The 21,584-nt window shown below is 45.8% G+C and overlaps 1 protein-coding gene across 1 annotated transcript in view; it reads left to right on the forward strand.

The window, feature by feature from the left end:
* LMTK2 (lemur tyrosine kinase 2) overlaps positions 1-21,584 on the forward strand; it is an 82,017-nt gene that overhangs the window by 51,713 nt on the left and 8,720 nt on the right. The window contains exons 7-11 of the mRNA XM_040634773.1: positions 4-137; positions 10,837-10,921; positions 12,126-12,247; positions 16,565-16,714; positions 18,206-21,188. Of these exons, the coding sequence (XP_040490707.1) occupies positions 4-137; positions 10,837-10,921; positions 12,126-12,247; positions 16,565-16,714; positions 18,206-21,188 (3,474 nt within the window). The remainder of the gene's footprint in view (positions 1-3; positions 138-10,836; positions 10,922-12,125; positions 12,248-16,564; positions 16,715-18,205; positions 21,189-21,584) is intronic.

Below are 21,584 nucleotides of genomic sequence, written 5' to 3' on the forward strand. Positions count from 1 at the left end.
CAGGGTGACCTAAAAGCTTACCTGCGCAACGAGCAAGAGCACATGCGGGGGGACTCGCAGACCATGCTGCTGCAGCGGATGGCCTGCGAGATCGCGGCGGGCCTGGCCGCCATGCACAAGCTGCACTTCCTGCACAGGTGGGTCCACCCGGCGGCGCCGTGGGCGTCCAGGTTCCGCAAAGGACTTTGGAGGGCGTATGAGTAGAAGCTGTCCTGGATGTCCCAGTGTCGGAATGAGGGTGGAGTTGGGCTTCCGTTAAACTGGTACCAGGGAACAGAATGTCTCCATACAGCCTGAGGTCTAGAAGCCATTTCCAGAATTTCAGAGAATGTGAAAAATTTGCTCAGAGCTGAGAGCAGACGGTGCCAGTCTCCCTGCAGACATCTCTCTGTGTGTCCCTTTCATGACAGCGTCAGGCTGTGGTTCTAGTTGCGAGGTTGCTGGGTGAGGAAGGGAGGATCTGATAGGCTGGCAGCCAGCGCTCGGAGAGACCTGCTTCCCCGCCCCGCCCCACCCCACCCCCGGGCGGGTTGCAGGTGGTCAGGGGTTGTGTGCGAGCAGTACAGCGGTCAGTGTGACGCATTTGTGCAGAAACCGTTCTGGTCCGATTTGAACAGCCACAGGTCTTTGGAGCACATTGTATTTTGTTTGCTCAGACCCTTGATGTAATTTTCGTAATTAAAACAACAAAGGGCTTTGAGGCCTGAGGTAATGGTTCTGTCAACCCAAAAGGAGATTTCTGCTTATTCTCCTCTAGCCTTCTGAGCTCAGATTTATATTTAAAATATGTTTGAAATTATTTCTCAGGTCTCCAGGGAAACCAGCTTCTCTTTAGTTGACTTTAATTAAGTCATTTAACTCTTAATGATCCGAAGAGCAGAAAAGGAGCACCTGTGTGTGTTGACCTTAAGGGCTACTAAGAATTCTTTTTTTTTTTTTTTAGTATTCTTATTTTTAAAAGGTAGGTTTCACAGGAATATATTTATAGTGTGATGCCATCTTTTTAAATAAGAAAACATCTGCTTGTATTTGTAGAGGTGTGAGTGCGTGCATGTGGTTGAGTGAGTGTGTGTGTGTGTGCGTGTGTGTATGTGAGAACAGACATGGAAAAGTACTCTTATCAAATTCTCAATGTTATTTCAGGGTAGGGAAGAAAGAAAATTATTAACATTTTTCCATACATCTATATCTTATTTGACATGCAGAGTAAGCAAGTCATTCTGATAAAGGGCTTTATAAAAAACCCCAAAGATTATGGGTTTCTTCAAGCACGAGGCAGAATCCCTTACACGAAACTTCAAAATGTAAATATCTGTTTGCCTTATAATGGAGAAACCTTGGATTTCATTTTTTAATCTCTTATAGCAGGTTAATACTCAGCATATTTATATTGTTACTCTTTTGTAAGACGCGGCAGATTATTCCCTAAAAGGTGGTTTAGGAGTTTTTTGATCTTGGAGGCTGGGGCGTTTAGAGAGAATGTCATGTCAGACTCAACAGCGTGAAGGCCTCAGAGGCAGCTAGAAATTGCATTTAAAGCTCACATTTGTTCCTGCTCCTGTATTTTAAAAATTGGCAAAGACATCAGAGTAAATGTTCTTTTCCTGTGAGTTTCTATAGGTTAAAGTTCTACTTAATTTAGAAATGTGTGAGCTTTAGAACAAATAAAGATGATAAATTAAATCACATGGTTTGGGTGCTATCCAGGTACAAGGTAATATTCTTTAAACTACTGGCAACTGTCCCCTCCCTGTCTCCCTGTCTCCCTCTCGCTCTTTTTTTAAAGATTTTATGTATTTATTTGTCAGAGAGAGAGAGCACAAGCGGGGGGAGTGGCAGAGGGAGAGGGAGAAGCAGGCTCCCTGCTGAGCAGGAAATCCGATGTGGGACTTCATCCCAGGACCTGGGATCATGAACTGAGCTGAAGGCAAACGCTTAACTGACTGAGCCACCTAGGCGTCCCTCTCTCTCTCTCTTTTAAGTAGCTATGTTTTATGTAAAATTCCCACTTGGGGCAAAATTTGTGCTTTAAGCTTTTTTTTTTTTTTTTTTTTTTTTTGATCATAGCAAACCATATAGCATATTTTTAAATTGGAGTCAGAATATTTATTGGCTGACTCAAAGTCAGGCTTTCTGTGTTGGTTGAAAATAGAATAGCCCACACGTCCAACTAAAAGCCGTTGGCTATTTTGGAAACTGATCTAGTAAAGCACCCCCAATTACATTTTATTTTTGCCTATTGTTTAAGAGGAGACGTATGCCTGGGTCTTAGGTAGCCTGCAACTCTGAAGTTTACATGTGACATCTGTGAAGGCCATGTAAACAGCAGAAGCTGCCAGTATGCTACGCTCCACACCATTCTGCCTTTCTGGCCGAGAGCCTGGGACTTCCTGTCCCTTGCCTGTCAGCCTTCCTTAGCAGCTCCAGTGAGATGCCACAGGTCACTGTGATGAGCTAAGTACACAGGTTCCAGTGGGTGGCGTGGGCCTTGTGGTGGCTCAGATAGCTGAAGACCTCTGTGGCCGTGGCCTTGAGAGGTACCCGGGTGACCACTGTTCACGAGAGAGCCTCTTTAGGATTTTCCCACTTTTAAAGTTAAGGTAACTTTCTGCTGAGAAACCCTGGGGTTCTCCGGCTCTCAGAGTGTGGCTACCCAGTGTTGCAGGAGCATGATACGTAAACACTAGGGTTCGGTGCAATTTTACATGATTTTTTCTTAATCTGTACTGTGTGTTGTGTCCACAGTGGTAGAGATTAGGAAGTCTGGTTACTAATCAGCTTGTGCTGAACCTCTGGCATGAGTGACCAGTGTGTGTGAAATGAAAGAGTGAGGGTCCCAGATGTGGGGCCTCACCTGCGCTAGTCTCGGGTTCTTCACTTGGAAGATCTTGGTCATAGAGCAGAGCTGGGATTCAAAATCAGAGCTGTGGTCTCCAGGGCCCACACTCTTAGCCAGTAAGCTACCCTAAACAATCACTGGTCACCCTTTTTTACTGGGGACACGATACTGTATATTGAGAAAAAGCAAGATACTAGTTTCTTTAAAAAACAAAAATTTTCTTTAAAAAATTAGTAAGAATTCATTGTAGCTTGCTTATAGATACACTAAAGTGTATCTGGAAATGAGGGTAAAAAATCCTCATTCCGTTTTCAGCAATGCCACAGAAATTATTTATAATTTATTATAAATTATTTGGGAGTAAATGTGAGAAGGACACAGGACTATGTGTGCAGTGTCACCGAAGGACATAAAACATGTGAACAAGTGGAAAGATGTAGCCCATTTTTTGGTGGGAAGACAACACAGAAATGTCAGTTAACTCAAAATTATTTTTTTAAAGATTTTAGTTATTTGAGAGAGTGAGTGAGAGAGAGAGCGCACAAGCCAGGGGAGGGGCAGAGGGAGAGAAGCAGACTCCCCACTGAGCAGGGAGCCTGATACGGGGCTCAATCCCAGGACCTTGGGATCATGACCTGAGTCGAAGGCAGACACTTAACCGACTGAGCCACCCAGGCGCCCATGTTAACTCAGAATTAATACGTAAACTTCATAAACAATCCCATTAAGAACCCTCACAGGATTGCTGGGGGGGGGCAGGTAAAAATTATCTTTAGCTTCACGTGGAAAAATAAGTGTCTAGAAGAGCCAGTAGAGTATGAAAAAGAAGTCAGTTGGGGCAGAAAGGGAGGCTTGCTTTACGAGGTACCAGAACTCACAGCAAGCCACTGTCGTAGAGATCCGTATGGTTTTGACGGAGAAACAGATAGGTAGAGAGTAGACAGTACGTAGACCAAGTGAATCTATGGCAAAAGTGAAACTCCTATCAGCGGGGAAGAGATAGCTTCCCTGTTAAATGTGAGCATAGTTACCCAGCCATCTGGGAAATTATTGGAAGTCTGCACCATCCTGTATGTAAAAATCAAGATACAAGAAATAAATGTGATATTGGCAAAATTCTGGAAGGCTGTTTGTGTTACCCAGCGATGAGCGAGGCCTCCTAACTAGAAAGGCCCTCCTCTCCTGAGATAAACCCAGGAGTTGTACAATAAAGGGCGGCTATTACATGAAAGGTCGACCGTTCTATAAAGATTAAATATTTAGGGGCGCCTGGGTAGCGCAGTCGTTAAAGCGTCTGCCTTCGGCTCAGGGCGTGATCCCGGCGTTCCGGGATCGAGTCCCACATCAGGCTCCTCCGCTGGGAGCCTGCTTCTTCCTCTCTCACTCCCCTGCTGTGTTCCCTCTCTCGCTGGCTGTCTCTCTGTCACATAAATAAATAAAATCTTAAAAAAAAAAATTAAATATTTTGCATAGCAACAAACACCACAACAAAGTCGGTGGACAACAGACTTGGGAAGATGTAGTTTCCAACACGAGGAGCAGCCAAGGGCGACTGCTCACGACACACAACAGGCACCTACGCATTGGCAAGAGGACGAGGAGCCCCTAGACGATGGGCAGAGGCAGACGGGCCAGCAAACGGGAAGGTGGTCCCATTCAGTAGTTAGGGACGTGCGGGTTAGAGGCATGGAACCTCAGAGCTGCTGTTGCTAGTAAGGATATGGGGAAGTTTCTGTCCTGAATTGCATATGAATCATTACCAGTTTTTGGAGAGCTAGTGGGGCAATAGCTGTATAATTAAAAATACACACTCCCGTTGCTAGATTCACTTCCATAGGACAGAGAGGCACTGAAACTTAAGGACGTGGAGTGGAATGATTTGTCGTAGTGTCATTTGAGGTGGCGGTGAAGAAAAGAAACACGACAAAGTAAACTCTCACGGGGGGGAACGAGAGCCAGTTTCAGGCCATCCGCACTGTGGGCTACCACACGGCTGTCATAGAGAAAGATGTGGAGCTGCTGGTCTAGTTGACCCAGAGGGATTCCACATTGTGATGTTGCTGAGTAAGAAATAAAGATGTAGAGAGGTTGGCATGTTGCATAAAGCAAATGCTCCCTCTTCCCCTTATCTGTATTTTCTTGTGTGTACACTATGTGTATGGAAAAATACAGAAAGATTATACTCACCAGTTTGTTAATACATATTACCTGGAGTGGGTGGAGCTGGGGGAGGAAGATAGTTTAAAAAAAAAACACATTTTTTTTTATTCAAAAAAAAAAAAAGAGGCCTCAGAAGACTAGTATTCCTGTAACCCAGTTAATGCAAAAGCCTGTACATGTGCGTGAGTGGACGCGGGAGGACAGAGCGCTAGGCTTGGGCTGACTGTGCTGTGTCCGTGGAAGGAAGGCTCGCCGCAGGCTGAGCGCATGTACGGAGCACGGGGAAGATGAAAGTGGGCATCTTCGGGTGGAGGGCCGCTTGGCCTTGGGACCCTAGCCCTCAACTTAAAATCATCGGGGGTGAGTAAAGTACTTAATGTTCCAGTTTTCTAGATGACGCTAGGCCTTATGGGAAAATGAATGTTCTGGGATCCGTGGCATAGTGCTGGCCGTGCTCTGAAGCCAGCTGGTTTGTCACTTGATAACCACGCCGGCCTTCCCTGACCCTGATCCCTGACCAGCCTTCTAGGCCGGGCTTGGGTTGCGGGGGTTGTGTGAGGGGTACTACCAGCCCCACTGAGTTTTCACTCGCCTCCCAAGTGATTCCAGTGCACGCCCAGCGTGAGCACTACCCCTCTGAAGAGCGTGCAGTTGCATCCCGAAGGCAGCTCAGCTCCATGCTGGTGGGGACGCCTTTACAACAGGCCTAGGGTATCCCTTGCCGTATGTTAGAGTAGCCTTCTTCTTAAGGACTTTGAAGGGGGTCACCAGGCTGTTGAGGGAAGTCTCCACTCTGACCAGTCTTCCCAGCTCTGTGAGTGTCCGTCAGCCTCGTTCTCTTCCAGGTGCACACATGTGCCGCTCAGGAGGCGGCCGCAGACAAGACTCGGAGGGACCCCATGCAGATTTCTGGGGTGCTTGCTCGCTCTCTGAGCTTCCTCCCTCCTCTCCTTCTGCCTCGCCCTGCAGTTCAGCCTCTTTGGCAGCCTCTGTTGCCGCCGTCCAGGGAGGCTCCTGCTCTCTGGGCTCCGTGTCTGTCTGCTGCAGTTTGTAAAGTGACCCTAAACAGAGCCCTGGAGCACATGGGGAGCTCCCCTCTGGTATTTTGTTTCTCTTCAGGATTAGAACCTGGGCTGTTGACTGTCCAGTACCTGAAAACTGCCGCCTTATGTATTTTGTCCAGTCTTGTAATCGTGTACAGGGAGGAGATAAGCCATAACCAGAGGTCGAGACCCATAGATGCCTGACTGTCCGGCTCAGCGTCAGCTCTGGCCCGGTCCTGGAGAAAACTGAGAACCGGAGGCTTGTCCCCATGTTATCACCGTTTCTCAAAACCCAGGCCAGCAGTGGTGGCCCACATTCCAGCCACAGACCTTCTCCTCGGCGTCTGTCCAGAGTTTCACAGTGCAAGTGTCCTCTGTACGCCTGGAGCCTAGCAGGTTCCTGACATGCAGGAGGCGCTCAGTAAATATAGTCTTGTTCAGCTAGCAAGGACTGACCTAATAAATCGGGGCAAAAGCTTTCAAAACTGTGTCCTTTGTGCCATATCAGACTCCTCGGGCTTTCGTCTTGAGCTTGTACCGCTTTGAGTGGTGCTAAGTGGCAGTTTCTTCAAAATTTAGGGATTTTTTTTAAACTTCCATGACTGCCAAAGGCAGAGCAGTCTGGTCAGCAAAACAAGAATTAGGGGTTCAGGTTGTTAATTCACCTCTGGTCAGCTGTACCAAGATAAGCCACGTTACTTAATCCTTCTGAACCTGTTTCTTCTTTGAAATGGGGATAATCTTTATCCTGAAGTGCTGTTGTCAAGAGGACTTAAGATAATGTATGCCACGCCCTGGAAGAATATTCAGCAGTAAGTTTCGGTTATTTTCCTTTCCATGTGCACCTCTGTTTATCAGGAATTCAGCTGGCTTGGGAAAGCATAAGTAACATGAATTGAGGTGTGGGTGACTTTGAAAATGGCTCCAGCCTCACTGAGCTGTTTCCAGTCGAGCAGTCCTTCTGGGGCCGGGTTCACTCCAGCTCTAGCTGAGCTGAGACAAGTAGTGATGCTTCCTTGTGAGTCAGGATGGGGAACTCTTCAGATCTGTGGATCCCCACTTCCCACGTCTGCTTGCCCCGCTCACGCAGCCGAGTCCTGTACCGTCACTGACGGCGGAGGCGGCAGCCTTGCTGCTGGCCGAGGGGACGGAGCCAGAGACTGTCGGAGCTGGATCATTTGGCAGCCTCACCGCTAGACCTGTTTTTCAACTTGAAGGAAGAAAATACTGGGTGTTTGTGTTTCCTGACCAAAAGCAGCCATTGACGTCAAGAATTACCTGTGTTGTTAAGTTACGCCTCTGTGTTTTTCTCTTCTCTGGCTTTGTGTTTGGGCTTCAGAGAATATTTGCTTTTACCAATTTTGACTCAAATTAGATCATTATCTTGGAACCGGATTGCACCTTAACATTTTGAGAACATTTCATATATTGCTTTATTTTATCCTTACAAAACCTTGTGAGTTAGCTCTTAACAGCACATCCCTTTGGTTTGTGAGTAAGCTGAGGCTCCGATATGTTACGTGACTTGCCCCAAGTCACGCGGCTCCTAAGTCGTGGAGCCAGGGTGAGTTCCCACATCGCCTTTGTCGCTTCCCCTCTGTGCTGAGTGTGGCGCTCGCGTGCGTCGGGTGGAGTAGGGGCTAAGTTAAGAAGACGCTCCTCCAGTCCGATCCTGGTTTCGGTCCTCATTACTCCAGATTTCAGGTGAGGAGAAGCATCCTCCTTCCCCTGAGAGCGTCCGTTGGATCGTGGAAGAGTTTTAGGGTGCCTTTTACAGTGAAAGCCAAAGGCCTTTTACTTATGTGACTTTTCATCTTTTCCGTATCCTTCATATTTGATGTGTCTAAAGACCTGCACTGAACATGTGGAAGGAGAGAGGGGAGGCGGAGGGAGCAGGGCAGCCCAGTTATTGCCCAGGGGTTGGTGCTCAGATGGCCTGCGGGGAAGGCACCAAGTGCTGAGACCCCTGCCCGCCTGCAAGGGACACACGCAGGGCCCTTTTGGAATGCTGGCACCCAGCCTTTAATTCTGCTCTTAGGAGATGGGTGTGGGGAAGGTTAGGAAGGATCTGTTTCTAGAGACTCTGGAAACGCCCATCAGTGGTGCTCGGTGACAGAGCCTCAGTTGGCAGAACCCACGGCACTGTCTTGTCTAGTGGACAGTGTCACATGATGGAAAGCATTTTTCTGCCCTCAGAGGGTATATTGCTTCTTCCTCCCTCCTGCCTCCCTTCATTCCAAAAAAGAGAGACAGATTTTCTTCTTAAGATTGGAAGTTTCTCTCTTGCTCCCGGACACCACAGGCCTGAGGCTTCTGAGGGGAGCACTGTGAAAATTACCACTAGTAAACAGTGTAGAGACGGTAGAATAGAACCAGCTGGCCGTCTAGATGGGCACATGTTCATCGGGACCAGCCATACGCCCAGGACAGCGCTCTGATTGCTGGTGCGTTGTCGCTGACAGTTCCTGGGGGGACGGCGTCTTAGAGCTGGCTTTGCAGCCCTGGCAAAGTTACTTTGATTCTCTGTGTCCTCATCTGTAAAGGGGAAGATAAGAGTATCCACTTCCAAAGTTCCTGGTGAAGATTAAGTGAGGCAGTGCGTGTATAGAGCTCAGAGAAATGCCCAGCGTAGAGTAAGTGCTTTATAAATCTTAGCCATTAACGGGTGATTGGATCAGTGTCATTATGTACCAGGCTGGCGGTCACTGAGTTACGTCACCACCCTTAGCTGCTGCCATCATCAGCCTCAGCTTCGGAAATTAGTATCTTTGAAAATTAAGAATTTAATCATTAGTTTAAGCTTTTGTCTTCTGAAGTCATATAAAGGGAAACATTTTGAGTTTCGGACTAGAGAAAGTTTTTGATAACTTTATGATTTGAAAGTATATATTGGGTGTGCTTTTCTCCTTTAATTTAGTGGACTTTCTAATTCCTATGCCAATGGATGATCAAAAAGATAAAAAGATTGAAAGATAAAAAGGGGCTTATACCAAAATTCAAAGTATTTATTCTGTTGTCTATATGGAAGGTTCTTTCAGGAAAAGTAGTTTTTACTTTTCAGCGTATGTATTTTTGAGAATTAACCTGTTCTTAAATAAACTATGTAAATTGTTTTCAGTAAGTCCTGAAAATGTGCTCTTTACCTCCCTGTGGAGAGGTGGGGTTTGCAAGAAAGCAAAGTAATTTGGAAAGGGCCTCCTTGTAACACTCACATGTCTTTGAAAAAGAAGCTAAAAAATTAATATTTTTAATGTAGATTAGTTTTGGGTACTTGAAGTTGTAATTTTATTCATCTTTACTTATAATAAATAGACAACCACTAGACTTACTCAAGTAATACAAGTTACTGTAAAAAATTATGCAGACACTTTAGCTCATAGTGTTTTAAAATTCTTGGTCATTGTTTTTGTTTTTGTTTTATACTAATATATTTTTTATTATATGATGTTAGTCACCATACATCCCTGGTTTTTGATGTAAAGTTCGATGATTCATTAGTTGCGTATAACACCCAGTGCACCATGCAATACGTGCCCTCCTTACTACCCATCACCGGTCTATCCCATTCCCCCACCCCCTCCCCTCTGAGGCCCTCAGTTTGTTTCCCAGAGTCCATAGTCTCTCATGTTTCATTCCCCCTTCTGATTACCCCCCCTTTCTTTATCCCTTTCTTCCCCTGCCGATCTTCCTAGTTCTTATGTTCCATAGATGAGAGAAACCATATGATAATTGTCTTTCTCTGCTTGACTTATTTCACCTAGCATTGTTTTTTTTTTTAAGATTTTATTTATTTATTTGAAATAGAATGAGAGAGAGAGAGAGCACAAGCAGGGCGGAGGGGCAGAGGGAGAGGGAAAAGCTCCCTCAGCAGGAGCCCAATGCAGGGCTCTATCCAGGGATCCTGAGTTCATGACCTGAGCCGAAGGCAGATACTTAACTGACTGAGCCACCCAGGCGCCCCTCTTGGTCACTCTTAAAACAGTAGGAAATGAGCCATAAATCTGCTATGGACGCAGCAGCAGGTATAGATATGGTCAATATTTAACCTTAGCAGTTACTTGTTGTGTTTGTTTTTTTTAAGATTTATTTATTTATTACAGAGTGCGAGTGAGCACGGGGCAGGGGCAGAGGGAGAGACTCTCGGCAGACTCCCTGCTGAGCGTGGAGCCCCATGCTGGGCCCAATCTCACAGCCCACGAGAGGATCACAAGTCAGACGTTGAGCCAACTGAGCCACCCAGGTTCCCCGCCGTATCAGTTACTATTGTAAGAAAAAACCTGATCATCTCCATGGATTTTAGTAATGAAGCATATGATATATAATCCTTTTTCCATTTCCATTAGAAAAGAATTTTAGGGGCACCTGGGTGGCTCAGTCGTAAGCGTCATCCTTCTTTAAGCGTCTGCTTTCGGCTCAGGTCAGATCCCAGGGTCCTGGGATCCCGTCCTGTGTCGGGCTCCCTGCTAAGTGGGGAGCCTGCATCTCCCTGTCCTCCCCTCCTGTGCTTCCTCTCACTATCTCTGTCTTTCTCTCTCAAATAAATTAAAATCTTTAAATAATTAAAATTTTATTTTTAAAAAGATTTTTATTTATTTGAGAGAGAGAGACAGCATGAGAGGGGGAGGGTCAGAGGGAGAAGCAGACTCCCTGCCGAGCAGGGAGCTAGATGCCGAGCAAGCTCTCAACACCCACTCTGCTTCATAGAGAAAGCCCTGTTCATAGCAGTTTGGGGTGACATCGTCCTGCTTGCAGATCCCCTTGTCCTTGTGTTCACGTCACTCTTTCTGTTTTCAGTGACTTAGCCTTGCGGAACTGTTTTCTTACCTCGGACCTGAATGTGAAAGTGGGAGATTATGGAATAGGATTCAGCAGGTACAAGGTAAGCCAAGGTTTAAAGATTCTCTCCTGAAGCTGATTTAATTTCATAGTCATGAGGTGGTCATATCACAGAACGCCACTCTGGTTTTGGAAGAGGGGTACGAATCTTGGTTATGTTGCCTTTTTTGGAGAGTGGTTTGTTCTAGTCATTTTAACAGAAGCGTTGGCTTGTGTGGTTTGTCTGCATCAGTGGCTCTGTGCTGAGGTTTTGTGACAGCTTTCCAAAGGCTTTGTTTAAAAATAAGACTTTTATGCAGCGTAATTAAGGTAGCTTGACGGTGCATAATACATTTTAGGGTGAACACATGGGCAATAATCTTTACCACCTGTGTAATAAAATACACTGTACATGTCATATCAGTCTTCCTCCAGGAAAATTCTGGCTCAGATTATAGTACGCTTGGAATTTAGATTTTTTAAACTCAGCTGTAAATATATCCTGAAACAAAATAAGAGACCGGTTAGGTTGTCATGTTTTTTTGGAGCCCAGCTGAATGAGGTGACATGATATGGGGCACAGAATGTGACTGCTCTGGCTCCGGTGTCTTCCAGGGGTTCTTATGAGGACCACAGGGGTCACGTTTTCACAGTACTGTGTAACTGAACTATATTACGTGAGTATGAGTCAGGTATTTGTCTACATGGTAGCTCTGGCGTCTTGAGCCCTTGCTGCGCACCAGGCAGCATGAAGTAGTTGCCCACAGTATCTGTGTGAATCCTCACCATCAGGGGAGGTGGGTATTGTATCATCCTCGTTTTACAGATAAAAAGGCTTCGCGTGTTTGTTGCGGGCCCAGAGTCTGGTAGCTAGCTGTACACGGTTGAGCGTGGACTTAGAGCCCAGCCTGTGCTCTTATTAACCGCAGGCACTGCTGCCCTACTCGGGGCATAAGGCCCAGCGTATTTTAAAAGGTGTTCTGCTCAGAGTCTGTGTTCTGCGCATCAGACGTGGCGTACCTTCCTTTTCCAGGAAGGCCGACTGAGCAAGTGTTCAGGGCTCAGAGAGCAGCTCACGAAGCCCAGGAGGCTTCAGAGAAAACCTCACCCACCTGCTGCCCAGAAAATCTCTCTTCATGCCCATTTCTTTTTCTGATATGTCTTTTGGGTTCGGTATGTGTTTTCTGAGAATGACCTGGTGTTAAATCATTGAGTTCACTAAAAAGCGTGATAGAATTTAAACTTCTGTATGCTTTCTAACAAAACAGGAGGATTATATTGAAACAGATGATAAAAAAATTTTCCCTCTGCGATGGACTGCTCCAGAATTAGTAACCAGCTTTCAAGACAGACTACTAACTGCAGATCAAACTAAGTATAGTAATATCTGGTATGTACTGATTTACCATTCTGCTGGCTTTTGTGTAGCAAAGTCCTAACTTCTTTCCCCTTGAGTACTTAAAGAAGAATAATTGAGTAAGATTTAGGAACACAGGCGTGCATGATGGTGAGGTAAAGACAATTTATTGACGTCATAGCAATTCTGACAGTTGTGATGATATAGTTAACTTTTCTCTTACCCATTCAACGATAATAAGGTCCGTAAAAGCAGGAACCCGGTCTATTTTCTTGACTCCTGTAGGACCTACAGTATAATAGACATTTTAAATATTTATTAAAGTGAATGAAAAAACAGAAAGAGGTTTGGACCAACATGTAATACTGTGATTTATAGGAGATCAGTTTAATGAAAGTTGAAAAAAACGTGTTTCCGTCTTTGACTAACGATTTCTGTTACAGCTTTCTTAATTTATATATACATTTTTTTGTGCTATTATCCTGCTTTTTCTATTTTCTTTTTCTCTTCTTGCCTTCTTTTGGATCGATTTTTTTAACTGCTTTTTCCTGTTAGTTTGGGAGCTGTATATGCTAGTCCTATACCTTTATTAACGGTTACCCTACAAGTTATAACATGTATATTCCACTTATTTTAGTCTAATATTAGTTCGTATTTTGACCCTCTCTCTGAACAATACAAGGACCTCAGGATACTTTAACATACTTTACCCTGGTTTAACTGTAACCGTGCAGCTTCACGTACACACACGCACCTGTGCACACACATACACACACGCACCCACACAGGTATATCTTATTGGGTATTTTTTTTTCTTTTATCCTCACAAGACATTATTATTGGTTTTTTAGCACTTTTTTGTTTAGGTTTATCCACGTAATTAAATCACTTTGCTCTTCATTCTTTTTTTTTCTTTCTTTTTTCTTTTTTTTTTTTTTAATCTCAGACATTCCATCTGGGATCATTCTCCCTTTGTCTGAAGTATGTCCTTCAGAATTTCCTGTAGTGAGGGCCTGCTGGTAACAGACTCTCAGTTTTTTGTAGGTCTGAACATACCTTTATTTTGTCCTCATTTTTGAAATATATTTTTACTTGGTGACAGTTACTTTCTCTCAGCATATTGAAGAGATCATTCTACTGTCTTCTGGCTTCCATTGTTGCTATTGAGAAGTCAGCCGTAAGTCTACCTAAGCTCTTTGAAGGTAATGTGACCTTTTCTCTCTGGCTGCTTTTAAACTCTTCTCTTTGTCTTTTGTTTTTTGTAGTTTCACATGACGTGTATGGGTGTGGATTTCTTATGTTTTTCTGCTTGGGATTTATTTGGCTTTTCATATCTATAGGTTGGTGTTGTTCTCAGCCCTGCCCTTCAAATACGGCCTCTGCTCCATTTCTCTCTTTTGGGAAGTCCGTTTAGACGTGTATTATGCCTTCCTGCTCTGCCTTCTGTCTCTTCCTCTTGCCTTTATATAGCCTATCTCTTTGACTCTCTGGGCCACACTCTAGATAATTTTGAGACCTGTGCTCCAGCCACTAATTCTTTCTCTTTTTAAAAATTCTCTTTTCAGCTGTGTCTGTTCTTCTGTTAAATCTCTCCATTAAGTTTTATATAGTTCAGCTTTGACTTTTCAGTTTTAGGAACTCTATTTGGTTTTTCAAAACACGTCCCAGTGTTTTTAAACCAATGGGATTATGATCTGCATCAGATAATTCCGGTAGCTGAAGTCTTGGGGTATCTGATCTTGCTGGTTCTTGATGGTGCCTTGTTTCCTGGGGGTAAGGATTTTGGAAACCTAGAATTGGGGAGCATTCCTCCAGAGAGGATCCACACTTACCTGCTTGTGTCGGATACCAGGGGAGCTTTACTTGTTCAGCTACGTTGTTTTTTTTTTTTTTTGAACACTAAGGTGATGTGAATTTGGGCTGCAAATACAATCAAGGGCCAGCTCTGTGGTTACAGCTTGTTAGGGACCGACCCCCCCTTACACACACACATACACACATTCTCACACATTCGTACACACGTACACTAACTCACAGCACCTCATTGCTGAGTGAGCTTGCCTTTTGCGCTCCTGGAGGGAGGCAGGGGCAGGTTTAATCTCACTGCGAGGAGGTCTCTCTGTGATTCCCCTTAGCTTGGGTAGGCCCAGGGCTTTGGACTGTTTACCAGCACCCGCATTGCCTTATAAACCAAGACCACAAAATCCCAAGTTCTGTGCTTCAGCAAAGGCACCAGCTCAAAGGTGGTTTTGGTGTTCTCCTTAGTTCTTCAAGTTCTAGAGTTTTTCCTGACAGTTCCCTGTTAGCCCATCTTTGATGCCTTTAAAAAGATGCTTTGTATGCTTCATCCGTATATTGCCTGTTCCTAGGAGGGCGTTGAACCTGAAAGCTTAGCCTGTGTTCCCAGAAACAGAGCCCACCCCTTGTTGCCGACACTTTGAGAAGTCTCTGGTGGTAGGGCCGACAGTAGTGCCAACTGCAGCCCAAGGCAGGGGCCACGCTGCCCTGTACCAGGGGTGAACAAGAGGGCCCTCTCTTAGAGACTTCTTGGAAGAGAGGATAAGAACTACAGGATGCTTTTCTTCCCAGAAGGGAGAAGCCAGTGGTACTCAAGGATGCAAGAGCGGGTGCAGGTGAAGAACTGAATAGCTAGGGGTCAGCGGCAGGGATTGCTGGCGGTTATCCTGGAGGACACCGCACGAGGTAGAGTAGAGAGCTCCGGGGCAGGGACAGACCTTGAGGAGGAGACTCGGCTCATCTTTCTCTGTGGCCTGAGGAGATGAGTAGGGGATGCACAGAGATGCTAGAATTGGTGGAGTGGGGAGTTGAGAAAGCCCATGCTTCATGTTCTCTGAAGAACAGGGTGGGCTGTGGGCTGGAGGGGGGTTTGGTTTGGGACTAGGCCTTGTTGGGGGAGGGAAAGGGAGTTAAATCAGGCATTTGGAGAAATTGACACGGTAGTTATATGCCCAAGATCACATCAAGCAGGGTAGCGATAACACTCGTTTTGCCATTAATTATATACTATCTCTGTGGTCTTTAGTGTTTCATGTGAATTTCTTATTTTCCTCAGTTAAATCGTAAACTCCCTGAAGTCGTCCATAGTGTCTTAAACTTCTTTTGTATCCAGAAAGGCCCTCTGCCTCTGGCAAGTCTGTGCCAGGGAAAGGAAGTGTTTTATATCTTGAATTGAGTTGTGAAATTTGGGTCCATTTATTTTCTCTGATAGAAGTGGTTTCTCAGCTTAGATACTGAATATGGTGATTTTGTTCACTGACTTGTGAAGTTAGCATAGCCAAATCAACTCATAAGTTACACTCTACAGTGTCAAATGATAGACCTATTTATTCAGTACAGTTTATGATTCAGACAGGCATTCTGGACGGATCGATCCAAGTCATGTCAACCATCAATACCCAAACCTGGCTGGATGTCAGAAGCACTAGGGAACTTTAAGTACAGTTTCCTAGGCCACACCCGCATCTACCAGCTGAGAGTCCTTGGGGGTGGGTCCTAAATACCCGCGTATTGCCAGACGACACAGGTGGTCAGCCAGGTTTGGGAGCCGTTGCAGTGGCTAGGAGATGCTGCGACACGACCAGAGGCTTATGGGGTAGAAATCTAGAGACGGCACAGAGCAGGTGGAGAGTAAGTGCCCATCTCCATGGCGACAGAGCACTTGGCCTGAGAGAATGGGATGGGTGCCAGGAAGGGGCGTTCCCTCCTACCCCGTGGAAACAGCCGCATACCTGGAGGCATGGAGAGGCTCGGCAGGTGGCAGACACACAAATAGGTGGCAGAATGATGTCGAGAAGTCCCTTCATAATAGCAACCAAACCCACACTGTTAGGAAATGTGTGCATCGCCAAAGAAGACATTACTAGTTTAGATAAAGGTTTCTCTGAGATACGCGCTGGTGTTTACTGCTATTGTGAACGGGATTTTTTTTTTGGTCTGCCTCAGGATATTTATCTTGTTATCTCACCGTTTAGCTGAACTCTGAAATAGTCCTAACGACCTTTCGAATAATTTCTTGAGTTTTGAAGTTGACGGTTGCATTAGCTCCTCTCTATAATTGTGCCCATTATCTGTTTAATTTTTTTTTTTTTGCGTTGGCCAAAACTATCTTGAGTACTCAGTAGTAAATATGTAAATGTGAGGAGGCGAGCTTGTCCTCATTTTATTGAAAATGCCCCTTTTTAAAAAAATCACGTTAAAGAGCTATCTTTAATAACCTTTTCAGTACACGTCTTGTTCATAAAGTCACTAAAGAGCGTACAGATAAAAATGTTGGTGCTGAAAAATTTGACATCTAAAGGGAAGAAGAAATAACTTTTCTTTTTTCCACAGGTCTCTGGGTGTGACGCTTTGGGAGCTTTTTGATAATGCTGCTCAGCCTTATTCCAACCTTTCCAACTTAGATGTTCTCAATCAGGTGATTCGAGAGAGAGACACAAAGCTCCCTAAGCCCCAGCTGGAGCAGCCCTATTCTGACCGATGGTGGGTAGCTCCATTTTACATTTTGTTGTCTTTAAAAGATAAGGAAATCCTCTTTCTATGGGTGTTAGTTGTATATTCCCTATTTGTAAACAGTAAATGTTATGAAAAGCAGTCATTTGTGTATTATTCACAACTGAGTTTAGATTTAGCATCTATTTTTAAAATTTAATGTTTTTTTTTAAAATGTAGAACAGGTAAGGATTTATGAATTGTGTGCAATAAGAAAAAATGTGAAGTCTGAACTAATTTAGAAAAGTCAATATTAAGGGTGTTTCCTATTGTGAAATTGTTTTAAAATGAGGCAGTGCTTGTAAGTGATACCTAGTATGTGAGAAAAGAGCGTGGAAGCAATAGTATTTAAATAGGCAGCAAGAGCTAATTTGCATAATGTATGTTAACATTTGCAAAACAAATTTACTTCTTACGCGTCTTCGGTCCAGTTCTTACTCAAATGCTGGTTAGGATCAGGTTCCCCTCTTTCTCTTCTTTTCTTTTTTTTTTTTTTAAAGATTTTATTTATTTATTTGACAGAGATAGAGACAGCCAGCGAGAGAGGGAACACAAGCAGGGGGAGTGGGAGAGGAAGAAGCAGGCTCCTAGCGGAGGAGCCTGATGTGGGGCTCGATCCCATAACGCTGGGATCACGCCCTGAGCCGAAGGCAGACGCTTAACCGCTGTGCCACCCAGGCGCCCCCAGGTTCCCCTCTTTCTAAGCTTCTGTTTACACCACTGCGTGCACAGCGCGTTCTGCTCTGAAGGAAGGAAGCGTGGCAACCCCCTGTGCTTACCCATGGCTCCGCTCCCCACGCTGCTGGAACCGTTTCACCCAGAGTAACCGGACCTGGACTCTGTACATTTAATACTGAAGTCCTCTTTGTCTTACCTTCTGCTCATGGCACCAGCTGAAGATGTTGGCTGTATTCAGTCAGCCCTTCGAAGACCCAGCTCCTGGTTGCTGGCTTCTGTGGACTTCATTGTCTGCTGTTTCCCTCCACTTTCAGCCACTTTTCTGATCTGAGGAAGCCATGTGCTACATAAGATCGGAGTGTTACTTTTTACTGGGGGGAATAGAGATTAGTTACAGCAGACTTTGTTTCTGAGAATTCTTGCAAAATAAAGTGAATAAATCTAAAACTGTAAGACAAGTGCATTCTTTACTTCACAGAATACCTGTGATAATTTTTTAAAGAGGAGATTGTGTTAAAACTGTTTCTAACTCCTGGGCCTAAGTCACTGGATAAACACCAGAAAAACAAACGACAGACACCGATACCGCGAAATGTCCTGGGAACACAAAAAACTAGGTGGCCAGATTTTTACATTTCTTTATTTCCTCTTTCACCGTGAACTGAGCTGCTTCATGTGGTGGACAGTGATCGTAGCGTAGAAACTTTTGAGGTGTTGAGTTGGCTTAGGAGTCCTTGTGAAGTCCTTTCTTATTTTAAAGCAATTTATCATCACTTCATTAATTACCTCTCCATTGTCACGCAGGTATGAAGTTCTGCAGTTCTGCTGGCTGTCGCCAGACAAGAGACCAGCGGCCGAGGACGTGCATAGATTGCTCACCTACCTGCGGATGCAAAGCCAAAGGGACTCAGAAGTCGACTTTGAACAACAGTGGAATGCTCTTAAACCAAATACAAGTAGCAGAGACGCTTCAAGTAATGCTGCGTTCCCAATTCTCGACCATTTTGCCAGGGATCGGCTTGGTCGCGAGATGGAAGAGGTCCTCACCGTGACTGAGACCAGCCAGGGCCTGAGCTTCGAGTATGTCTGGGAGGCGGCTAAGCACGACCACTTTGATGAGCGCGGTCGGGGCGCCCCAGACGAAGCCTTGTCCTACACAAGCATCTTCTTTCCAGTTGAAGTGTTTGAGAGTTCACTTTCGGATCCTGGGCCGGGGAAACAAGATGACAGTGGCCAGGATGTCCCCCGTGGGGCCCCCGGAGTGGTTCCTGTTTTTGATGCCCACAACCTTTCTGTTGGAAGCGACTACTACATCCAGTTGGAAGAAAAGAGTGGTAGCAACTTGGAGCTCGATTACCCACCCGCACTGCTCACAACCGAGATGGATAACCCAGAGAAGACAAGTGATGAGACGTCCCAGTTTCTGACACTCAAGAATCTTGAATTTGAGGAGTCCAGTACAGATGAGGATTTCTTCCAAAGCAGTACAGACCCCAAAGATTCCAGCATCCCCGAGGACGTACATGTTCCCAGGGGCCCCGAGAGCCCTTTCAACAGTATATTTAATGATCTGGACAAATCAGAGGATCTGCCCAGTCACCAAAAAATATTTGACTTAATGGAACTAAACGGAGTTCAAACAGACTTGAAGCCGACCACTTTAAGTTCAAGTCTGGATGCCTCCAGAGAGTCAGTAACAGCGTGCCACTTTGAGAAAGAAAAGCCCCGTAAGCTCTTTGACTGTGAGCCTCTCTGCTTATCAGAAAACCTTTTGCACCAGGATAATTTTGATCCACTGACTGTTCAAGAATTGTCAGAAAACTTTTTATTTCTTCAAGAGAAAAACTTACTAAAAGACTCATTGTCTAGCAAAGAACATGTAAATGATCTTCAAACAGAACTTAAAAACGCCGGTTTCACTGAAACAATATTAGAAACTCCACGTAGAAATTCTTTAGATCCTGAAGTTAAGTTTGCTGAAAGTAAACCAGGCTTTTCCTTGTTGCAGGAAAACCTAAGCGCAAAGGGTAAAGATACGGGTGTCGTGTTCGAGGACACCACTTTGAACACCTCATCACAGTCTTCCCCGGAAGTGCAGGTACCTCCTACCTCTCTCGAGACAGAAGGAACACCTCATCACGTACCTCCGGATACGTTCCCAAAGCAGGGAGAACCCACATGTTCAGATGTCGGTGTCCATGAAGACTGTCTCTGCCAAGAAATCAGTCCAGACTCTGTGGCCGTCACAGTTGTAATCCCCTCAACTGATGCCAAAGCACACGGCATTGGCGACAGGTCCCATGACTTGACCCACCAAAGTCAAGAGGCCTTGAGACTGACCAAAAGTGACTCGGTTCTCGTTGATGACACTTTTGCCAATAAGGTGAGTATAGGAAGTAGTCTTCCAGAATTGAGACAGAACTTACAAAACCAGCCCCTTTCAGAAGACCATCATAGCGGTAGTCTGCTGGAGAAAAACGTGGAAGCTGTGGAGACTTTGAGTCAGCTGCGTTGTAAAGATGGTGCCAAAGAGGGGGCCTTGGTGTCCGCCCTCTCCTCGGACTCAACCAGTCAAGACAGCCTTTTAGAAGACAGCTTGTCAACACCCATTCAGACTTCAGAACAGTCTGTGGAGACCCCAGACTCTCTGGATTCGGTGGATGTCCATGAAGTTTTATTGGGTTCTTTGGACTCTCACACGCCTCAGAAACTCTTGCCCCCCGATAAGCCTGCAGACAGTGGCTACGAGACCGAGAACTTGGAGTCCCCTGAATGGACTCTGCACCCTGCTCCCGACGGCGCCTCAGCCTCAGAGGCAGCCACAGCGGGCGACGGCAGTCACGGCAGTTTGCCTCCCAACCCGGTCATCGTCATCTCAGACGCAGCCGATGGCCACAGAGGTACGGAAGTGACCTCGCAGACTTTTGCACCTGGCTCTCAGAGCTCATACCGAGACTCTGCTTACTTCTCAGATAATGACTCTGAGCCGGATAAGAAATCCGAGGGGGTCCCAGGGTCCTCAGCCTCAGCCTTGGAATTGGTAACGGATCAGCCCCTGCCTGAGCCAGTCATCCCAGAGCAAAGTCCTGGCACTAAGGACAGTTGCCTGGAAACCAAACATTGCCAGCCAGACCAAAGTTGTCTACCTGCTTCGCAAGATTCCAGTCACCTGGAGTCGAGAGAAACGTCAGAACCGGCACCAGCTGATGTTTCCAAGCAGATGCCTCCTCCTGAAGATGAGGCTGGCAGTCCCCTGAGTTTGTGGAACTCCGAGCTGAGCAGCGGTGATGACTTTGAGGCACAAGAGGAACGCCCCTGCACACTCGCCTCCACTGGAACCAACACCAACGAGCTCCTCGCCTTTGCAAATTCCACCCTGTGCTCCAGCAGCCCGTCAGACCTGACGGTGGAGAAGTCCTTGTGTGGCCACGCCGAGGGCCCCAAGCTGAAGGAGCCAGATATCGAAGGGAAATACCTGGGGAAACTTGGCGTGTCGGGCATGCTCGACCTCTCTGAGGATGGCATTGACGCAGACGAGGAAGACGAAAACAGTGACGACTCTGACGAGGACCTACGGGCATTTAACCTGCACAGCCTCAGCTCCGAGTCGGAGGATGAGACCGAGCACCCCGTGCCTGTGATCCTCAGCAACGAGGATGGGAGACACTTACGGAGCCTGTTGAAACCCTCGGCCGCTGTTGCCATTGATCAGCTCCCGGATGACTGGAAGAAAGAAAAGAAGGCGGTGACATTTTTTGACGATGTCACAGTCTATCTGTTTGACCAGGTACCTATTAAGCTCCCAACTGTCATATTAGAGAATTCCAAGGTGTGTTAGGAAATCGAGTGTGCTTTGTTTTCCTGATTGCCATTTTGAGGCCACCAACTGTTTTATGGTTCCTCAAAAATAGGAATTTGGGGGGCCTGGGTTAATAAGCATCTACCTTCAGCTCAGGTCATGATCTCAGGGTGCTGAGGTCGAGCCCCACATCGAGCTCCCCTGCTCACAGGGAACCTGCTTCTCCCTCTCCTCCCTGCTCGTGTGAATGCGTGCGGTTGCTCGCGGTCTCTCAGATAAATAAAAGAGGAATTTGGGTTGGTTACAGTTCCAAGAATGTGCAGAAATGTAGTTTGGACAGGGAACTGCTATTAAATTAAGGGAAGGAGACCTGGATGCCCTTTC

This window comes from Ursus maritimus, unplaced genomic scaffold, assembly GCF_017311325.1.
Source record: "Ursus maritimus isolate PB19 unplaced genomic scaffold, ASM1731132v1 scaffold_2, whole genome shotgun sequence".
Taxonomy (NCBI): domain Eukaryota; kingdom Metazoa; phylum Chordata; class Mammalia; order Carnivora; family Ursidae; genus Ursus; species Ursus maritimus.